Genomic DNA, 18,516 nt, shown 5'->3' with positions numbered 1-18,516 from the left:
GAAAGCAAGGGGGTAAATAGTTTCAGTAACGTATATATTGCAATATCATGGATTCCTATTCATGGCAACTTTTGTATCATAACTATGAATTAGAAAAAGTCGAAAATATGAAGTTTATATCAATTATAATTGTGCGTATTAGGAATAAAGTTAAATTTGAGTTTGAAATCGATTAGAAGAAACTTTCTATTGTTTATATGACGTTTTTTGATTGTTAAATTTCAAAATGCTTTAAAGACTGCATAATACATTACTAGATTTATCATTACATCATAGTTAATGTTATTTTATTTCTACAGGTCTTTAGACCTAGATAACTACAGAAGATGGAATATTTAAAAACAATGTATAATGAAGTAAAAAACATAATGTGTATTTCTCATTTTAGTATATATGTATATACACTGATGAAATGGGAACAGCCTTATTTCTATTAATTTATGATATAATAAGCCATAATACTTAAAGTATTAAACACAAAAATTCCAAACATTTCTAGAATATCATCATACAATCAGCTTTAAATTACCGTTATAAGTATTAATGTTTAAACAGTTCCAGAATATTTTTCATTGTATTAACGACCACGATGTTAGTTTGAAGCACATTCTTCTTTTATATTCTGTTATTAAAAAGTATTTCAGTACAATATTTTTCTTAATAAACTTATAGTTTATAATCTCTATTAGAAATTTACTTTTTCATGATTAATAAAATTACTTTTTTTTTCAATGATATATAGTAAGTATCCCTAGCTTCTTTCTAAAAGACAAACAATTATACATAAGTATCCAACAATAAACAGTTTCATTTCTATACAAAGTTAAAATAATCTTATTATTGTGCAATTTTCTTTGAACATATGAGCTTCCTTAATAAAGCAAAATCAATTAGCATGTACATAAAAGGCTATCATTTTCTTATAATGTTTTTCCTCTGAGGTATCCAAATATATGAACCGTTCGAATCTTCTTTCCAGGTACTACTTCATTCATCATATTATGGTCTGTGCTAGCTTATGTATTATTGGCAGTTAACGGACATTCACATCACTTCCATACTATTGTGTGTATTTTCTGTAAAACCCAATGTAGATGTTGGTGCATCCTGTGATGTCTCTTCTAATGATTGTGCATCCATGCCTTCTGGTACATTGTTTGTTGCCGTACTTGCTCCATCATCCCAGTTTATTTTGAATCTAGTAACACGTGGTTTATCCCCTAAGATATTTCTTTGTACCTTATCAAACTGAGGTTGTGGTGGTGGATTTTCTCTAAGTTCTGCATCTGTGTACTCATTATTTATAAAGTAACCAACACGCACAAATTCATGTCCCCTATATGAACAAGTTAACAAAACAACTGTGACTCCTAAAGCATCATTTACTGGAATTCTACTGACATCAGGGGGATCAGCCTAAAATATGCAGTAAATATTGAATTTATAGAAAAAACCACCGCTCTATGCATGCATTAAGTATATATTTAACAAAAGATTTTTTACAGAAACTCATAGCTATCATTTCATACTAAGTTAGACAATATTGTTAATGTACCTGAAAAATGAACATATGCCTTCCTTCAGGAATTGGCCCAACATAAATTGTGTCTAAAACCTGGTCGAATTCTTCGGATTCTGCACTTCCGACATAGATCATTTTCCATTCTAAATCTGCAACACCACCATCATTATAACACATTCTACTGCTTATTTCAAACAAATCATTCAATATGAATTTTAAAAGAAAATATACTGAAATTGAAGGCAAAAAAAAATGTCAGAGAAAGTTTCACTAATTTGTCCTTGGAGAGCTTGGTATTAAATTATTGAAACTAACCTAGCATAAGCACCAAAAATATTTGGATATTTCTTCATTTTGAATAACACTGACATCAATTTGTAAACATATTTTGTAAAAGAAGATAATATACAAAAATGTACCTTCTTTTAGTTCTTCGATACATTCAAAAGTAACTTCGAACTGAAATGGATTGAGGAACGGTGAAGGATTATCGAGAACGGCTACATTTGCTAACTGAACTTTGGCCATCGTTGACTTCGTTTAACTAATAATTTCACCAAAACACTGACAATTTTACAAAAACGAGTTTAAGGGACTGTTTGCCAGATTTTGTTCTTTGTACTGTATTAGACAACTAATCTCTTGATAAGCGTAGGATCTCGAATTAAAGTATAAACAATTTCATCCCAACACACTGCTTGCTTTGGCGGCAAACGAACCAAAGGACGTTTCCGGTGTTTCGGGAACTACCGAAACTTTGTACAATATAGCATAGGTACATCTTGCACTAATGTAAATTTAAATGTCTCCTCTTTTAAGTCAGCATACAATTTGAGAAATACGTATATGAAAAATTCATTATTAATTTTATATGTACTTCAAAGATTGTTTAACGTAACTATTATAGTAATTTACTTATTCATTACGTATCTTTGAAATTCTATTCTTTAATGTTAGCATAATGTAATTACATTTTGCATGAACGTAAGATGTTTTGAATGGGATAAATTGACGTTTAAAAATAGAGAAAATTGTAAAAAGAAATGCCTTTAATAATACAAATTTTGCTTGTTTTAACTTAAATCTGTACATTTGTAAGATATTGTCCTTAAGGATTATTTACAATATAGAGATACGTAATTGGTGCAATTGCAAATTTTTCAAATCCAATCACAGAAGGTAATAGATATCTTGGACAAATTATAAAAAGGATAACTTTCTATCTTCGAAGGATTAAGATGTGTCACAGACTTTAGTTGAACGAAATTTATCGAAAGAGTATATATCGTTAAATTTAAAATTAAATAGTTGGATAAGCATAGACGTGATACTACATAGATCCAACATTTATTGCAATTTTCTGTCTGAGAGTTTACAAAATCCATTGCCCGTTTCCAATCATTTTCAGTGTTATCGATTCAATATGGAATACATCATTGTCTGTGCTAATATTTTTATGATATTTATAACCAAATTTATATTCATATATCTTATAATTATCTTATAATTATGTTATCTATAATTTCAAAATTTCTTTAATTTACTTTCAGATCATTTGTGGTTAATTGAAAAGTGTAATGGTTCTGTTGTTTTTAATTTAAAGATAGTATTTTAAATTTCACTGGTATTTCGAACTATCCATAATGGAAGAACTTACATTATTCCCAGCCAATAATGGTAGAAACCATATTTTAACAGCTGATAATTTTATCAGCTTCGGTAGTTTAGTTGAATGTAATTTTTATAATAATTATTTTAAATTCTAAAGGCTATATAAAGACTACAAATAAGAGATCTAATTTATAGTAATATTATTGCAGGGGAATTAGGTTTGATCATACGTCGATATAAAAATTTTTATTAGATGAATCTTTCGTTCAGTATTTCTACTTTTTGTCGATAGATGGCTACCTATACGCAATTCGTTCTGTAATTCTCCCCACTCCATTAAATGCTTTTTCACCATTACATCAAACACTTAATTTATATGTATATCAATATCTTCAATCACATAATATCGATATCTAATGTTAAATGTGTAAGATATCGCATCATAAAACTATATCATTTAGCTAAGCACATTTTCATTTTTTTAACTAGATTCGTAGGTCCAATTTAAGTCTACAATCTTTATCTCAATAAATACGATACAAGTATACTACTTTCGATTATTAATTTTGGAGTAGTTTTATATAGAAAAACTTAGAATTCTTACAAAACATTGATCCAATTTCTTTTATGTTTGACATATGTTTGTCATACGTTATCATATTCAAAGAATAATTATTCTGATGTTTTTCTTTATGGAAATAAAATTACTCTCCGAAACAACCAAAGTTTTTACATATAAGGTTTATTAAATATTTTTTATGTACATTATTCCTGACATACTTGCGTTATCTATACAGAATTGCTTTTACATCGCGACATAGGTCGGCAAACAACTTATTCTCAAATATTTTCCTTTTTTCCATTTTTATTAAATGACGAATTTATAAACAAGCAACATCGAAAAAAACCGCTCTAAACTGCATTTACTATTCGTTGCGAGTAGCACCGTTTGATTCATAATTAGGTCATGACAATTAACTTAATTTGCACTGGCATTAAGAAAATTAAAACTTTATGCTCAACGATTATTTCACGACGCAAAGTACAGTATACGCAATAATAATGCGAAACGTTCAAACAACGCGAAAATATGGGACAAAACTAAGATCCAAAATACTTTCAGAGAATCTTATAGATTAAACAAATTTTTCTGTAGAACAATGGCAAGAATTTGTTTACATGTCCGATCATTTTAATTTATTATATATCTTCGTGTTTTTTTTAAGAAAAGTAAAAAGGTAAAAAAGATAGATAATTATTCTGTGCAACGATTAATATCAACATAATCGTAGATAATTAGGAGAAACATAATAAGGTGTTTCGCAAAAAAGCTTTTATTTACATTTGTTCCTCTTTCTTTAGCGCTATGTTTTTTTCTTTAATCTAAAATTGCAATAAAATTCCACAAAATCGCATTCACACTTATCAACAACTTGTTGTGGAATGTTTGACATAATAAATACAGCTTTCGACATAAATTAAAAACGAGTCTTGCATTTACAACTCAGAATTATGAGGGGGTGGAGATTAGGTACGTGTGTGTGTAGTGAACATGTGGACGTGTATGATCTTGTGTACATGAGTACCCAAGGGCTGACGCTTGTGTTAATGTCTGTTTACATGTGAATCTCGGTGCGTGTCGGATAGAATCTGCACAGATTCTATCGCAACGAATTTATATCTACTCACGACGAGCCCGTATACCTTATTTACAATGTCCATATAAACATATACACTGCGCTGACCGCTTATTTAACCTATTACCAATATTACGAAGTGAAGAAAGTAGAAAGTACTGTTTTGTACCGTAGGTTCAATGCGAAAGAAACGCGTACACACATACATAGAATGTATAAAGGAGATGACTTAAAAAAGGAGAAAAAATAAGGAAGAGAAAGAAAATAAAACAAATGAGTTAAAAAGTAAATTAAGAAACTACTAGAAAGAAGAAAAGGAAAAATTAAGAAATAAGAAAGGAAAAGGTGGAAGAAACGGAAGAAATATGCTGGCCTGTGCGCGAAGTTCAATCCTTCGTGTGTGGTGTCTCCGACGCGGAGAGGAAACATCGTTACATCGTGCTTGTCGCTCGACATTGAATTCGTTTAACAGAAATCGCTGATATCCGTCTCTACGAGCGCAGTAGCATCTACCGGCTACATCGACGTAACTTAATATGTAACAGGGAATTCTTAATCCAACCCTTAACTGCTAAATCAATCTTACAATTGGACTGAGTGATAAATTATTATCGACTGTACAACGCCGTTAGTCTTTTTTTTCTTTACTTCTTCTCAATTTTATCATCATATCTTCCTTCTTTTTTTTCTCAACTTTGCTTTCTTTTTTTTTTTTACTTTTTACTTTGCTTTCTTTCAACTTGACAACGAAAACAAAAAAGAATGTACATTTTCCTACTTCCTCGGAATTATTTCTCTTTCGCAGAACTACTACAAACCTTCCGAGTCTCGTTTCGTTTTTTTTCGTTCATTTATTTGGACCACGTGAATAAGTTTCCACTTTTTTATTGTTTAACATATTTTTTTCGCTTTCATTATAAAATATACTTCCTCTTGATATCGCAGAAGCCGTGAATTACGTGCAGGCGGGATCTCGAGGAAGAATACACGCGTATCGGTCGAACAGGTGATAAAAATGGTATGTCGAGCACTTGAAATTTGTACAAACGCACGGTTCATTTTCGCTAGTGAAAATTTAACGGGCCGGAAAAAATTCCACTTCTTTCTGGAAATAACTCGTGTCGTTAAAACAAATTATTCCGTGAGTTTTGCAAATGAAGAGAGGTAAAAAAGTTATATAGTGAGAAAAATAAATTACTAGATGGCGTGTCCGTGGTTTACCCACGGGGCCTCGCCACGATAGCTTTCTTCACCGAATCACGTGTTACACCGATACGTTTCCACAGCCGAGTTTTTCTCGCTACTAGAAGAAGGTAAAACGAAAGAAAGCTTGCCTCCTATAAGTTTCCATTCTTTTCGATTACGATATACGATCGTTCGTTTGAATCACATGAACCTTAATAAGTACCAAGTGCCTAATGTAAGGTCAACGTTCGAGATACCCTGAACACTACCCATGTTAACAGGTAGAGGAAAGAAACTCTAATTACCGAGAGTTTCACGTATACATTTTTCCTTTTATCTTTTTGTTAATCTTCGTTACATTTTTTCTTCTCCGCCTCTCGATCGAGAACCCCGAAATAAATATTACGGATACCATGAACAGCAAAGGTTCGTCGGCTCGGACGCAGACGCGAAGCGGGAGAATGCGAATGGCGAGTTTTCATATTTTTTTCCATTTTTCGCTTTAAGGTTTTGTCTATACACAAGGACGTATCTTACATAGAGTTAAAGGTAAAATTAGTTTCTTCGAAGTTGTTTAGACCATTAGTCGCCGGAGAGGGAGCCACGGAACATATTCTTATTCCTTGTACAATCTTCGTTGACGATCTCCTCTGACCATAATCTGCAACAGAAAGAGTGTAAGGAACAATCGCGAGAATATTGTAAAATGTCGCATTTTCTTCTCGTTCTATACGATCGTAATTTTAAATCTCCCGAAAGGAAATTGCTGCTTATCCCTCGTTATCATTAAAAACTATACATAGAATCTCTTAAAAGAGCGGTATCGTTCGTATAGTCCGGAAAGCTGGGAGATTTCATGCGCGCGCATCCCGTTAATTCATTGTTTCTATTAAATTACTTTTAAAGCTGCTCTACATAGAAGAAGAGCAGGGGCAAGGAACTTTAATCTCTGTTAGGTAAACTTTTTTATCAACTTCTTAGCGAGATAAAACGCGCGGAATCTCAACTTTTAACGATTCACACGGCCGCGTTTTCCCGCTACTCGCGTTCCTTCATTTTAACCGAATTACGCGGGCGCCGTTGTGTATCAGACGCCTTTATGACGTCTGGGCAAAAACTTCATGGAAACTGTTCTTTATCTTTTATCGACAACGTATGTATAGTTTCATATTCCCTGTATACCCACTATACCTGTCATATACCTCAGCCAACACACTAAATTTGAATTTTAACTTTACAGTGTCTACAACATCCCATTTAAGGATAAACTAACCTCTAACTTGAAACATGAAACATTGATGATTTTTATCTATAATGTAAAATAAAAAACTATAGACAACAGTTTTTTCGCATATGAATCACATCTACTCTAACAATCCCTACTATTGTCAGGTCTCAACTAAATTCACGTTTCATAAGGAGAAGTTAACTCCGAACTTTAAGTTAGATCTAGTTCGAATTGAGAATATGAAACACCGACCGACATCTATCATGAGGTATAATAAAAGCTATATACGACATTTCCTTTACATGTCAATCACTTTTTCCCTGACAGTCTCCGGTTATTTCCAGTTCTCTATTAAACTTATTACAACTATAAGGAAAAGTTCATTTCTAACTTAAAACATACAATACTGATGACTTCTACAATAAGGTATAACATTGTTTACACATATCAATCACCTCTTTTCCTAAAACCTATACTTATTTTTAGTTTTCAATAAAACTCACCGAGTCGACGGGAACGAGAAGTTATAATTTGGAACACCTGGAACAATAGACTTTTACGTATTGATGTACAACTGATGGTGAGCCTGATGCTGACTCTGATGCGGATGCTGCAGCGAGTGTTGATGCTGGTGCTGATGAGGATGCTGATGCTGCAGCGTTGGGTGTCTCGCGTTGAATCTCACGCTTCCGGCCAGCGAACTTCCTCTACCATGGGTGCCAACAACGCTCGGTGTATCCGACAGTTCGTCGTCCTCTGCTCCTAGACTACGAAACCTGACGAACCCATCCTCGTCAACGAGCATCGTAGAGCCTGTGGTCGGTGTTTGCTCGTGGATACCGCCACCGCCTCCCTGCTGCACAGGCGTGTGTCTGCCGCGACTTTCGGAGTTCCTTAGAGTTTGTATCCCATTACCATGCCGGTTTAACGAGCCGCGACCTTCGTGCGGGAAATGGCCCATGGTACCTGACTTGCGAATGGAATGCCTCTCAAAAGTACCTGCAACAACGACCATATTATTCAGCATATATAGTCCCATGCTTGGCAGGGAAATTGTTTGTTTATTATGTTTCCAATTTTTTTTGTTTTTCTTTCGCTTCGTTACGGTTCGTGGTGTATCTCGTTTAGGTAAACCAATAATTTGAGTGCCCGAATACGCGGAAGAGTTATTTGTTATATCTCTAGTTCTGTTTTTCTTTGGTATGGGAGCTTTGTTAATGGAAAGCGGATATGACATTTTATGACATGTTAACGCGCCATTAAGTGTAGGTCCTAGAAAGGGTTTGACAGAAAAGTGTGCGCGATGAAAATTATTTTTTTAAATTACTAAGATTATCGAATTTTTTCGAATGGACATGAAGAAAAGGGTACTTGAAATGATACTTGAAATAATTGTTCACTTATGTTGGATTCTAAAACGGACACACGAATAGAAAAAAATCAATGTTCTCGGACAATACGCTATTCCGGTCGTGCCATCTTAGAGGTAATAGCGTGTCGATTAGAAGACAAAGCGTAAAAAGAACTGCTGATTTCGGGGTTTCAATATTGTACTAATACCGCGAGTCAGCGTTCTGAACTCTTCTCAGGGCACGAACTGTAACAGCACGTTGCTCCGGATGACCTAATTTATCGTTCTATATCTCGCAAGATTATTAGAAAAAAACAACAATTTCATTTCTCATTTCAACAAGTATTTTATGGAAGTATTATGAAATATTCTTCTGCGAACATCCTCCTGCACCAGAGAATTATGTAACTATGTTTTTGTAAAACTGCTTTAAAAACAAGCAGATCTTTGTTTTTTTTCTAGAAATTAAAAGAGCGAACTAACTTCTTTTACTCGTATTCTACAAAAAAAAAATTTTTTTTTTACGTAAGAATTTACTTTTAAACGAGATACACAAAAATTAACAAACTCTCTTTCAAATCTGCTTGTCACGCTTCAATGCAATTTAAGAGGAAAAAGAAGGAAACGCTGGTAGGACCCGTAAGAGGTTAGAAAATTCTCTCACGAACCAGAAAACGAGAAGTAATTCGCCCGTTGATTCAGCTCGTAACGTTGAATCACACGGTAGCGCGCGCGCATCGATACCTGATATGTTCAAATGTTCGGGCAGCGTGTTCAGCGGGAAGCTATCGTCGTAAACCTGTTTCCCGGTTCTCATCGTGTAATTCTGGATCGCCTGGTTGGTGCTACAGATAGCTGGGTAAAGCACGTCGTCCATATTCTCGGTGGAGGTCGAGCTACCGCATGGAAACAGAGCGAAGCCAGAATGGACCGGGTGTTGTTGCAGCTGTTTCTCCCGCAACGGGTACTGGGATAGACTGGCTACCCAGGCGAGTAAACCGCATACTGCTAGTTCGAGTAGCCTAACGGAGAACTGCCAGCCCCACCATAGCCATGGATGCGATTGTGGTCTTTCCTGGACATTCCCAAATATGCCATACAACTGGACGAATCCCATCAGGATGAAGAATAGGGCGGTAGCGATACTGGTAGTGATGGCAGTGCTCAAGGCCATCGTGGTAGGATCAGCACCGACTATGTGATTCGTCCCTGCCGTTTTGTTATTTGTTAACAGGATCTGTGAGCGTACCACCCGGTAGACGTACATGTAGCCTAGGCCAAGGATCACGCAGACGATGATATAGATGCACTGGCAGATCAACGGCAATATCTTCGCCTCATCCGGATAGCCAAGCACGTGCGTGGACACGTGCAGGGAGACACAGAGAACTATGTGTATCGTAGAGGACAATACCAATGCAGTAGGCGACAGAAACCTGTTGTTTAAAGATGGGGCCTCTGAGCAACGAGCTAAGTATAGCACCAAGGTGGCGAACGCGGTGGATAATAATGGTGCTGGTAGGTACATGAGCACTCGGGACAGAGGCTCGGGCAGTGAATGGCCTAAATTGTAAGCGTCGTAGAACAGGTGAAAGCACCTTAAAGTACAGACGATGGTGAGAAGCAGATGAACCGTGAGGAAGTACGACTGGATGAGTAGATTCGTTGCTTCGTTGAAACGAACGATCTTGTAGATCGAGTATAGAGCCATTAGCGTGAACAAGATCGCAGTGACGTACACGTGGAGGAACCAAGCGATCCGCCAGGTGGACTCAAGGGGATGCGTGTCAACTTGAGGTACAATGCGGTCACCAGCCTCGTTGGGCCTCTTAGGAGGTGGAGCAGGAGGTTGTGGTTGGGGATACGGAAGCCTTTCCGTATCCACTATCTCGATGTTCTCTGTCTTGAAGCCGTTTTCATTCCTGAGCCCGTGATAACTGTCATCGTCATGCCTCCTGGTATTAGGCAAATTGAAAATCGTCGGTTGTGTAACAGATTTGGAAGTATCTAACGTGCTAGACGTCCTGGTCGTTGTTGTAGACGGCGTCGTCATCTTTTCGGTAGTTGGAATTACCGGCGCATTTTGCGCCGGGCTCTTCGTGGCCAGAGGCTTCAAAAGTATCTCTGGAATATCTTGTTTACGACCGTTGCTGCCAGATAATATTCTCGAGATGCTTGGGTAATGCAGAGTAGGTACAAACTCGTTAGTATTGTTCCTTCTGTCCAGCTCGCTGGACTCTACCACGTTCTGCTCCTTACTGGGCGTATTCAACGGTTTGTTTCTAGAATGAGAGTGTCTCTCTGGCACTTGAGAGGGACCCTGAAGATCGGGAGGCCTAATGGGTATCCTCTCATGGGCTGGCGTGCCGCTCGGTGGTGGTACCGGTCTCTTGAGACCCGAATGAACATCCGAGTTGGTTCCTCTCAGCGTTGGCTTATTTGCAAACGGATGAAGGTACTCGGGAGGCAGGGGAGGGGTGAAGAGGGCGCGAGACGGGGGAGCGTACGAAGGCAGTTCGCGGAAGGCCGGCGACATGGTCGCTCGAGGAACAGGAGGATACCTGACGGATGGTATCGACGAGCTCGTCGTTGTGGTCGTGGTAGTGGTCGTCAAAGGCGACGGTACCGTCGACAACGTTGTACTGGCCGAAACTTGAGCATCATAGGCGGGCACGCTGCGTTTTGTGGTCGCTGAGCTGTGCGCTACCTTGTTAAATATGGCCGCGAGGTTTTTCTCTAACGCGGTGTTGTCCAGGTTAAAAATAGGGCTATTAGGTCCACCATCGCCGCTCGCTGAACAAAGAAGGATCGAGCAGGAGGACAGTACCATCAGCAATGTCGACAGGAGCAGACGCATCATCGGGGTCATGATGATGCTCGATGATAGTAGTAGAACCTAAAGCACTGACAGTTGGAGAATTCAGCCGGGCATCGGTTCATTCCATAACCATGAGTAGGAAACGAGAGAGCTTGCTGGCACGCACGCACGCGACGACGAGTGCACTCAACGTTCTAAGGACACTTGTGAAGACGTCTATGTATCTTCTTCTAACGAATCCCTATATTTTCTCTGCCCTCTGGCTCAGTGCGTTCTTTAAAAATCTCCTCCGTCGATATTACAGCTGCGCGGCCAATCTCGCAACGAGTCTTGCCTGACGAGGTGTGCAACCTGAGTCAAATATTACATTCCTAAATGTACAACGACGGCGGCGGCGATGGCGGGCTAGTAGTCTATGCGTTCTTGGCGGATTCCCCTGTTGCGGTGTTGGTTATCAACGGCATCTGTTGCATTTCCACCCTTCAGATAGTAACTATATCACTGGCCTGATCTTTGGGAGCGGTTTCGTGGTCAATTTACTTCGTCCTCCGAACAGTTGGATCCCTCCTAAAACGCTTCGAATTCTCTCTCGCTCTCTCTCTCCGTTAGCTATACTTGTATATGTGTATATATATATATATATATCTACATTTTAGAAGAGAATTCTGTGAAACCAAGTTTCCACGCGATTCGTCGATAAACGGACCCAGCTGAATGGACGTTAGAAATTAAGACAGGACTACAGTTGACTATATTCTCTGTCCGTTGCTGTTGTTGCTGCTTTCTATCAACGGTATAGAACCACACACATAGCATATACAACATATACTAAAGCTGACCTTCTTTACGGATTTTCTCTACTTCGTTATATGGTAGAAGAGAGGCTCTACACACGACCAACTATTACCGCTTCGGCTCGTGTACTTCCATTATATCATCGGGATTCAATAAGCCTCGGATTATTTCGCCGTGGTAACGGCGTTACAACGTTGCCTTGTTCCCGGAGCAAGACTCGATTTAAAACCTATCTACTTTTACGGACGATAGAACGTCGGCGAACTTGTTAGCCGGGCTTAATCCGATATCATCATTGCTCGAAGCCATCCCAGATTCGCGAGAGCCTCGGGCGAAACCTGAATTCCTGAGGGTACATTTAATGTCTAGAATCAGTCGGAGTTCCTTCTGGATGGGATGGTCTCGTAGTTACCGCGTCCATTCATTTCCTCGAAATGCGTGCGCCACCGTTTCCGCCTGTTCCTCTTTGTCGCTCTAACTGTTTTTGTGCACTTGCTGCTGGCCACTTTTCGCCTCTCTCAATTGGTATCTCTGCGCGGTTACGACCTGTGAAAAATATTTTTCCGTTACTTTTCTTTCTGTTATTTCAGTCGAATATCGATTACGCTGGTAGAATATGAATTAAAAATGTCCGATGAAATTATATGGGATGAAAAAAGATAGTTATTGGAAAATGTAGTAGGGTAGAAGAAGGGGCCGAACCAATTATTCGCGCGATAAGACGCATGTTATATCAACCGATCTAATTTTTAACCCGATGAACTTCTTCTAATTTTAATATCGCCTAATGGCCATAGAAAGATTTTATGCTGAGAGAATTTATCTAATTTTGAACTATGATTTTTAAATGACCTTATTATATCTCTCATGATCCATAAATGGCATTTGGAGCTCCTTACTTTGTGCTTATTGTAAAAAGGAGATTGAATTTCAATAGAATTATGTTTGTTCAAGATAAATCAAAGAAAAGGCGATAATATTCAAAACAACCCACCGATTGGAAAGGTAACTGTTTAAATATACGGGCAGGAAACATGTATATTTCAATGTCTATCACGTGATTATTTTATATGATGCTAAAACTAAGTGCTGCATAAATTTACTGGGAACTGATCGAGCTAAAATAATATATGACTAGATTTTATTTACAATTTATTTTTCGGTATTTCCAGATTTCACGTAACATATTCTGCTGTAATAAAATCCAGCATCAGATGAAGATATGTAATATAGGTTATGCTAACAAATTATGTTAGTAACCGTCAGAGACACGTAGTTTGCCATACATATTATGATTAACTACAACGCTTGTTTTTAACCTCGAAGGGTTAATGTAAAAAGCAATCTGTTTTTGAAGTTTCGCTTATAGTAATCCCTATGTAACCTCTAATAATATTCCACTACGTTCTATTAACTTTATAACTAATAATATTAGTGAATTGACGAATTACAAATTAAGATCATTTGCAATTTCGTAAGTTATAGACATCTATTTATACAATTTTTACAATTTGGGAGAGTTAAGATGTTTACTTTAATTATAATTAGTTATTTTATTATTTGCTTATTTCGTTACTAAACTTGTTATGTAAGAAAACTTATTAATTCTGATGAACGTATATCTTATAACTTGTAAAATTTCATTAATATTATTTCAGTTATGTAAGAGGACCTTAGTGTAACATTTTCTGGCATATATTCGCCCATACTTCTGTTCTTCGTGTCATTAACCGGCAGAATAAAGAACCTGCCGCGACAAAGAGGAGACATCGTAAGAATAAACGAATAAACGGGTCATAGAGCACAGAAATTAAAGATTGGAAGCGAGTTTTCAATAGGACGTCGGTAAATGTAGGTCCCAGTGAAATAGCACTTTCATAGAATATAAGGAACACAGATAAGGCACGTAAGCCAATACGAAGTAAGAAGGAAAAGACGGTGAAGTTCCACTTAGAGCCTCGTCAATGGCACAATAGTGAGACCTGATTTAAAAAACTTCATTTTACGTTAACAATCGATCATCAACTGAGCCGTATGAGCCGGGTCGGCTGGTATTAAATTTCGGATATATCAGCTAGACGGAAGCCGTTCGAACGTAGACGACTCAGGCTACACAGGGGATGCATGTTACAGGAAATTGGTCGACCGGCTAAAAGAGCATACGCGAGTGACTCAATTTTCTAACACGATCATTTACCAACTGAAAAGTTTGCAACAACAAGGGGTAACCTTAAACTGTATTCGTTAGAAGAGCGAGAAATATATACAGTGGTTCAGAAATATATCCGAATACTTGAAAAAATCTTTGTTGTAAGTATATGTAATATGTGTGTTGCACACAACATTTTCATGATTATATTGGTACAGTTTAAAAGAAATTAAAAAATGTACGTATTTAGCGCAATGTTGATTTACTGAAATTACTAAAAAATGGAGCTGCTTCCTTATTGTAGTAGCCCCTTCAATTACAGCGGGTCACCAGCCACGCGGTGCATCTAACACAATACAATACAATTTAATACAATTTTCATTTCCCCAAATATTTCCATTTGCAATACAGGATGATATGACTCGAACAAGGAAAATTCCAGGGATATACAAAACAGTGCATAATGCAGGATTTAAGCTGGTAATCGATGATTAACGTGTTGCGTGGATTACAGTCGCTCACATGTAAGCACATAAAATCATTATCGTATTAAACAATGGAGCTCAAAGATCTCTGTCGATAAAGTAAATCTCGATGAAATTTCATTCCATCAAATATGTACTAATTTACGTCCAACAAATATGACGTTGTTTAGCGAACTCTGTCAACCACATCAACTTTAGCTATAAAATATAACTCGAAAATATATATATTATAATACTGTGTGAAATTAATTTCATTTGAACGTTAACAATTTCAAAATTGCATTATACTAATTCAAGTAGAAATTGCGCAATCGTACAAGAACTACTCATACAATTAATTGCATATACTGAATTCGACGATAAATTATCTCCCTTATTTTAAGAAAAATTCTTATCGCTTAAATTTTTATAACACGAATATACGATTATAAGTTCTCCAAATTTTCGCGCTAAAACGCTTCCAAATGAAACTGCTCTCACAATTGTTCGTATTATTTACGAGGAACTTTTGTTTGCCCCCAATTGAAAGATTCGGCAAAAATACGCGAAATCACCGAACATTCTCGATTCATACGAAGCACAATTACTTCCGGAAATCTGCCCCTATCTATTCTGGTATTTATGTCTTTGTTCCATACAAACGTATACGTGCGATCCTGCGCGAGCACACATGATAAATATTTGTAGAAATAACAAAATATATATCTCAACGCGTATATCCCAATGGACCGGAGGGCTTCGTGTTGCGTCCCAACTTTTTCATATAATGGCACACGATGATCCGATTTTGCGATTGGATCATACAGGATTTGTCTTTTCAGCTATTTACGAAGAGCTTTCAACACAAAACTTTTAGAGTTCACACATAGGTTTAAACAATGTGTATTCTGTTTCGACTCATGCAACAGATACATGAAGATTATATATTTCATGAGAGATTGTACATGCGGCTGATCAGAAATTACATATCTATCGATGATGCTGTACTTGCAAATACGATTTGTATAAATATTTCGGAAGAAAAAGTTTAATTTGATACTAATACTCAGTAAAAAATATATTGATTAATTATTAAATGTAATTACGCTATTTAGTTACTTTTCTTGGTTTTGACTATTTGACTCGAACTTTGACTTTTCTTTTGAAGCTTTATTTTGTCATTATTGAGATATGTATAATTTTGTGTGCTAGACTAGATTATCCGCGTAGTAGTGACACACGTATGTGAATATGAGTGTATGGAAGTATGTGTATGCACAGCGTCTCGAAAAACAGATGAATGCAACTGTTCCGTTAGTGGTGTGGTATAGATGGTGAGGCAAAGAGAGTGCTGAGACGCGTGCAAATGTATATCGACGAAGATCCTGCAAATCATTTATTAAATAAATCTAAAACTGTTTTAATATAAATTCTAAGTGTAATCTTAACGTTCCTTTACTTTTATTTCGGCGATTAAGATCCACAATTCTCAACAATCATTAAAAGAAATTCGGGGAGCCGAAAAATTTATCAAAGAGGTTAGGTTAGATTCTGTTACATTTGAATCAGATTCGAGTTAGATTTCATTAAATTTATTTAAATATGTTTGAATAAACGAAGATATCATTCCACCAAAAAGACATCAAATTTGTAATTTGTAATCTTTTTAAAATCGGGAACAGTTACATTATTAATCATTATAATTATTAAGCGTAATGTTGCATTATTGTATTATTAATAAGATTAAAATAATTTAATTCTGGCTTAGTATTATAGGTGAGTTACGACTGGAAGTTATATTTCGCAAGATATGTATCCTGAAATCTCGAGGTCTCGATTTGAAACATGGTTCGAGAGTAGTCGGATATCGGAATTCGATGGAATTTTGTTTCGCGAAACAGTCTTACAATTAGCGTAAAGCAGCGATATACCAAATGGCGTTCCGCGCTACATTCTTAATCACGTGACTCATACAGAACCGATGCCATTACTTACTACGGGAAAGAATTGCTTGACGTCAGTTTCGATATAGTATGCGATTTGTTCAACTTTTACAATTACTCTCCATGATTGTTCGTGACTTAAACCAAAATAAAACGAAAACCTCGAAATTCGTCCGCATAGACTGGGAATTCGTCGAGGCGTGAAAAACTTAATTAAAATTTACTACGGTCAAAAGTAGAATTAAATGAATTAATCGAAGCTTCGGCTTTCCTCATTCCTTTATTTGGAAACGAAAACGTAGGGGAAAACCAGTAAAACTTTCCCGTAGAAGCTAAAATCTACATTTAACCGTCTCTCTTGTTTATGCGGCATTGTTACGTTAATTCATTTGGTCTTTTACAAATTTCATTCGTAAATTAAAGTCGAAAGATTCATGTACATGGAAAACAGCTTCAAAAATATATATATGTCGGAGATGTAGGGACAGTGGGCCTTTCTTTTGGAATTTTCGGAAGATCCCCAATACTTTGATCTAAACTATTTATTATAGCTGTACTTAAATAATAGAACTTAGAGGTAGTTGTTGCGATACGATCTGATTATGTTTGCCCGAGATTTGTGATAGTGGGCTTGGGTTCGAGGTGACACAGTTGGTCGCCGAACGTAGCCACGGTCACGGGATGAACGTTTTTACTTAACAGTAGAAGTACCAATATTGAGGGACACACGCTGTATTACCAACAAGCCCCTGGCAGGAGCAATGACGGCTCTACGCGGGTCAGCCTAGTAACGGCGCCTGGAATTTTGTTGATATCCCCGGTCAATATGCAAATGACAAATGTGATCGTATCAGTCTTTTATTCTTGTGATCACCTTGGAGAGTTTACACGCATCGTCTTGTTTGTCAGTCAGAAAGATACCGTGCGTCACAGCTAACGGCACTTTGTGTTTCAAAACATATTCAATTGTACAAAGAGTTTTCCCGTTGACCGTGGATTCGTTATTGAACCTAAGAACATTGTCTTTACATTAAGAGCGTCTAATTACCACGATTAATTGTTAAACCCTGTTAAATCAGTATTTGTACATATAATTGTAAATATAATCTCCATTGAACAACTACGATGGCTTGTCCTAATGAGGATACGCAACGAGCCCCTAAGACTAACGCCAACCCGACATATATATACGCGATTTAATGCTTTTTGACTACAAAAAATCGTCCGAGAACAGTCGTTCATATTGAAACGTCGATTTATTTTTTTGAAGTATGAAAAAAAAAATACACGTCGCCCTTTGAAAATCGGCGTTTCGCTTGGAACGGTAACACGACTTACCGGCTGTGATTTAGCGGCTAGTTGGTTTCGTTTGGCAAATACACGCGGCGTTCGTTAGTTTGCGCATCTACGTTTCTCTCACCCTCTATCGGTCTGTGTTTCTCATTGTTCTGAACCTGTGTTGATCAGTTCACATAGCATAACAGAGGCTTGTCGATGCGAACACAGAATTTCATAGAACGAACGCTTTCGAGAGATCGGGTCTTATCCTCGATCAATAAAAAGTCGATATAACGTACGGTTAATAATTGGATCTATGGTTGAACCATCAAGAAGATGGTGTAATCACGTTTCTTGTTTGGAGAAATATGATATGATTAAGGTCTCGAAATAATTTCGTAATTAAATATCCAAGAATTAACATTGTTTGAATCGAACATTTCTTTTTTGGTGAATTTACATTATTGAATTTTGCTTTTTTAGGTTATGTATGCCGCTGAAAGGATCAACATCTTCACTGTAAGGATCAACAATT

At 36.9% G+C, this 18,516-nt stretch overlaps 2 protein-coding genes across 2 annotated transcripts in view; both read right to left on the bottom strand.

The window, feature by feature from the left end:
• Window positions 1-349: 349 nt before the first annotated feature.
• On the bottom strand, window positions 350-2,282 carry LOC117209045 (histone chaperone asf1). The gene is made up of 3 exons (XM_033450629.1): window positions 1,942-2,282; window positions 1,556-1,671; window positions 350-1,416 (listed from the first exon to the last, which is right to left on the bottom strand). Exons 1-3 carry the CDS (start codon window positions 2,048-2,050, stop codon window positions 1,045-1,047), a joined length of 597 nt encoding a protein of 198 aa, XP_033306520.1. The 5' UTR covers window positions 2,051-2,282; the 3' UTR covers window positions 350-1,044.
• A 1,576-nt stretch (window positions 2,283-3,858) lies between these two features.
• LOC117209072 overlaps window positions 3,859-18,516 on the bottom strand; it is a 125,594-nt gene continuing 110,936 nt past the window's right edge. The window contains exons 3-6 of the mRNA XM_033450668.1: window positions 12,560-12,693; window positions 9,279-12,493; window positions 7,687-8,182; window positions 3,859-6,616 (exon numbers count right to left, since the gene is read on the bottom strand). Coding sequence (XP_033306559.1) covers window positions 7,740-8,182; window positions 9,279-11,403 — 2,568 coding nt within the window. The 5' untranslated portion in view covers window positions 11,404-12,493; window positions 12,560-12,693 and the 3' untranslated portion in view covers window positions 3,859-6,616; window positions 7,687-7,739. The remainder of the gene's footprint in view (window positions 6,617-7,686; window positions 8,183-9,278; window positions 12,494-12,559; window positions 12,694-18,516) is intronic.

Source organism: Bombus bifarius, unplaced genomic scaffold (assembly GCF_011952205.1).
Source record: "Bombus bifarius isolate JDL3187 unplaced genomic scaffold, Bbif_JDL3187 scf7180000008165, whole genome shotgun sequence".
NCBI lineage: Eukaryota > Metazoa > Arthropoda > Insecta > Hymenoptera > Apidae > Bombus > Bombus bifarius.
This window is presented reverse-complemented; position numbering and strand designations above follow the sequence as displayed.

Excerpts from the sequence above, each read along its gene's own strand:
- LOC117209045 (XM_033450629.1), bottom strand. The coding sequence starts at position 2,050 with ATGGCCAAAGTTCAGTTAGCAAATGTAGCCGTTCTCGATAATCCTTCA. Across the intron at positions 1,672-1,941 it reads TATCGAAGAACTAAAAGAAG|ATTTAGAATGGAAAATGATC; the intron begins GTACATTTTTGT and ends GTGGTGTTGCAG. Across the intron at positions 1,417-1,555 it reads GGCATATGTTCATTTTTCAG|GCTGATCCCCCTGATGTCAG; the intron begins GTACATTAACAA and ends TGCATATTTTAG.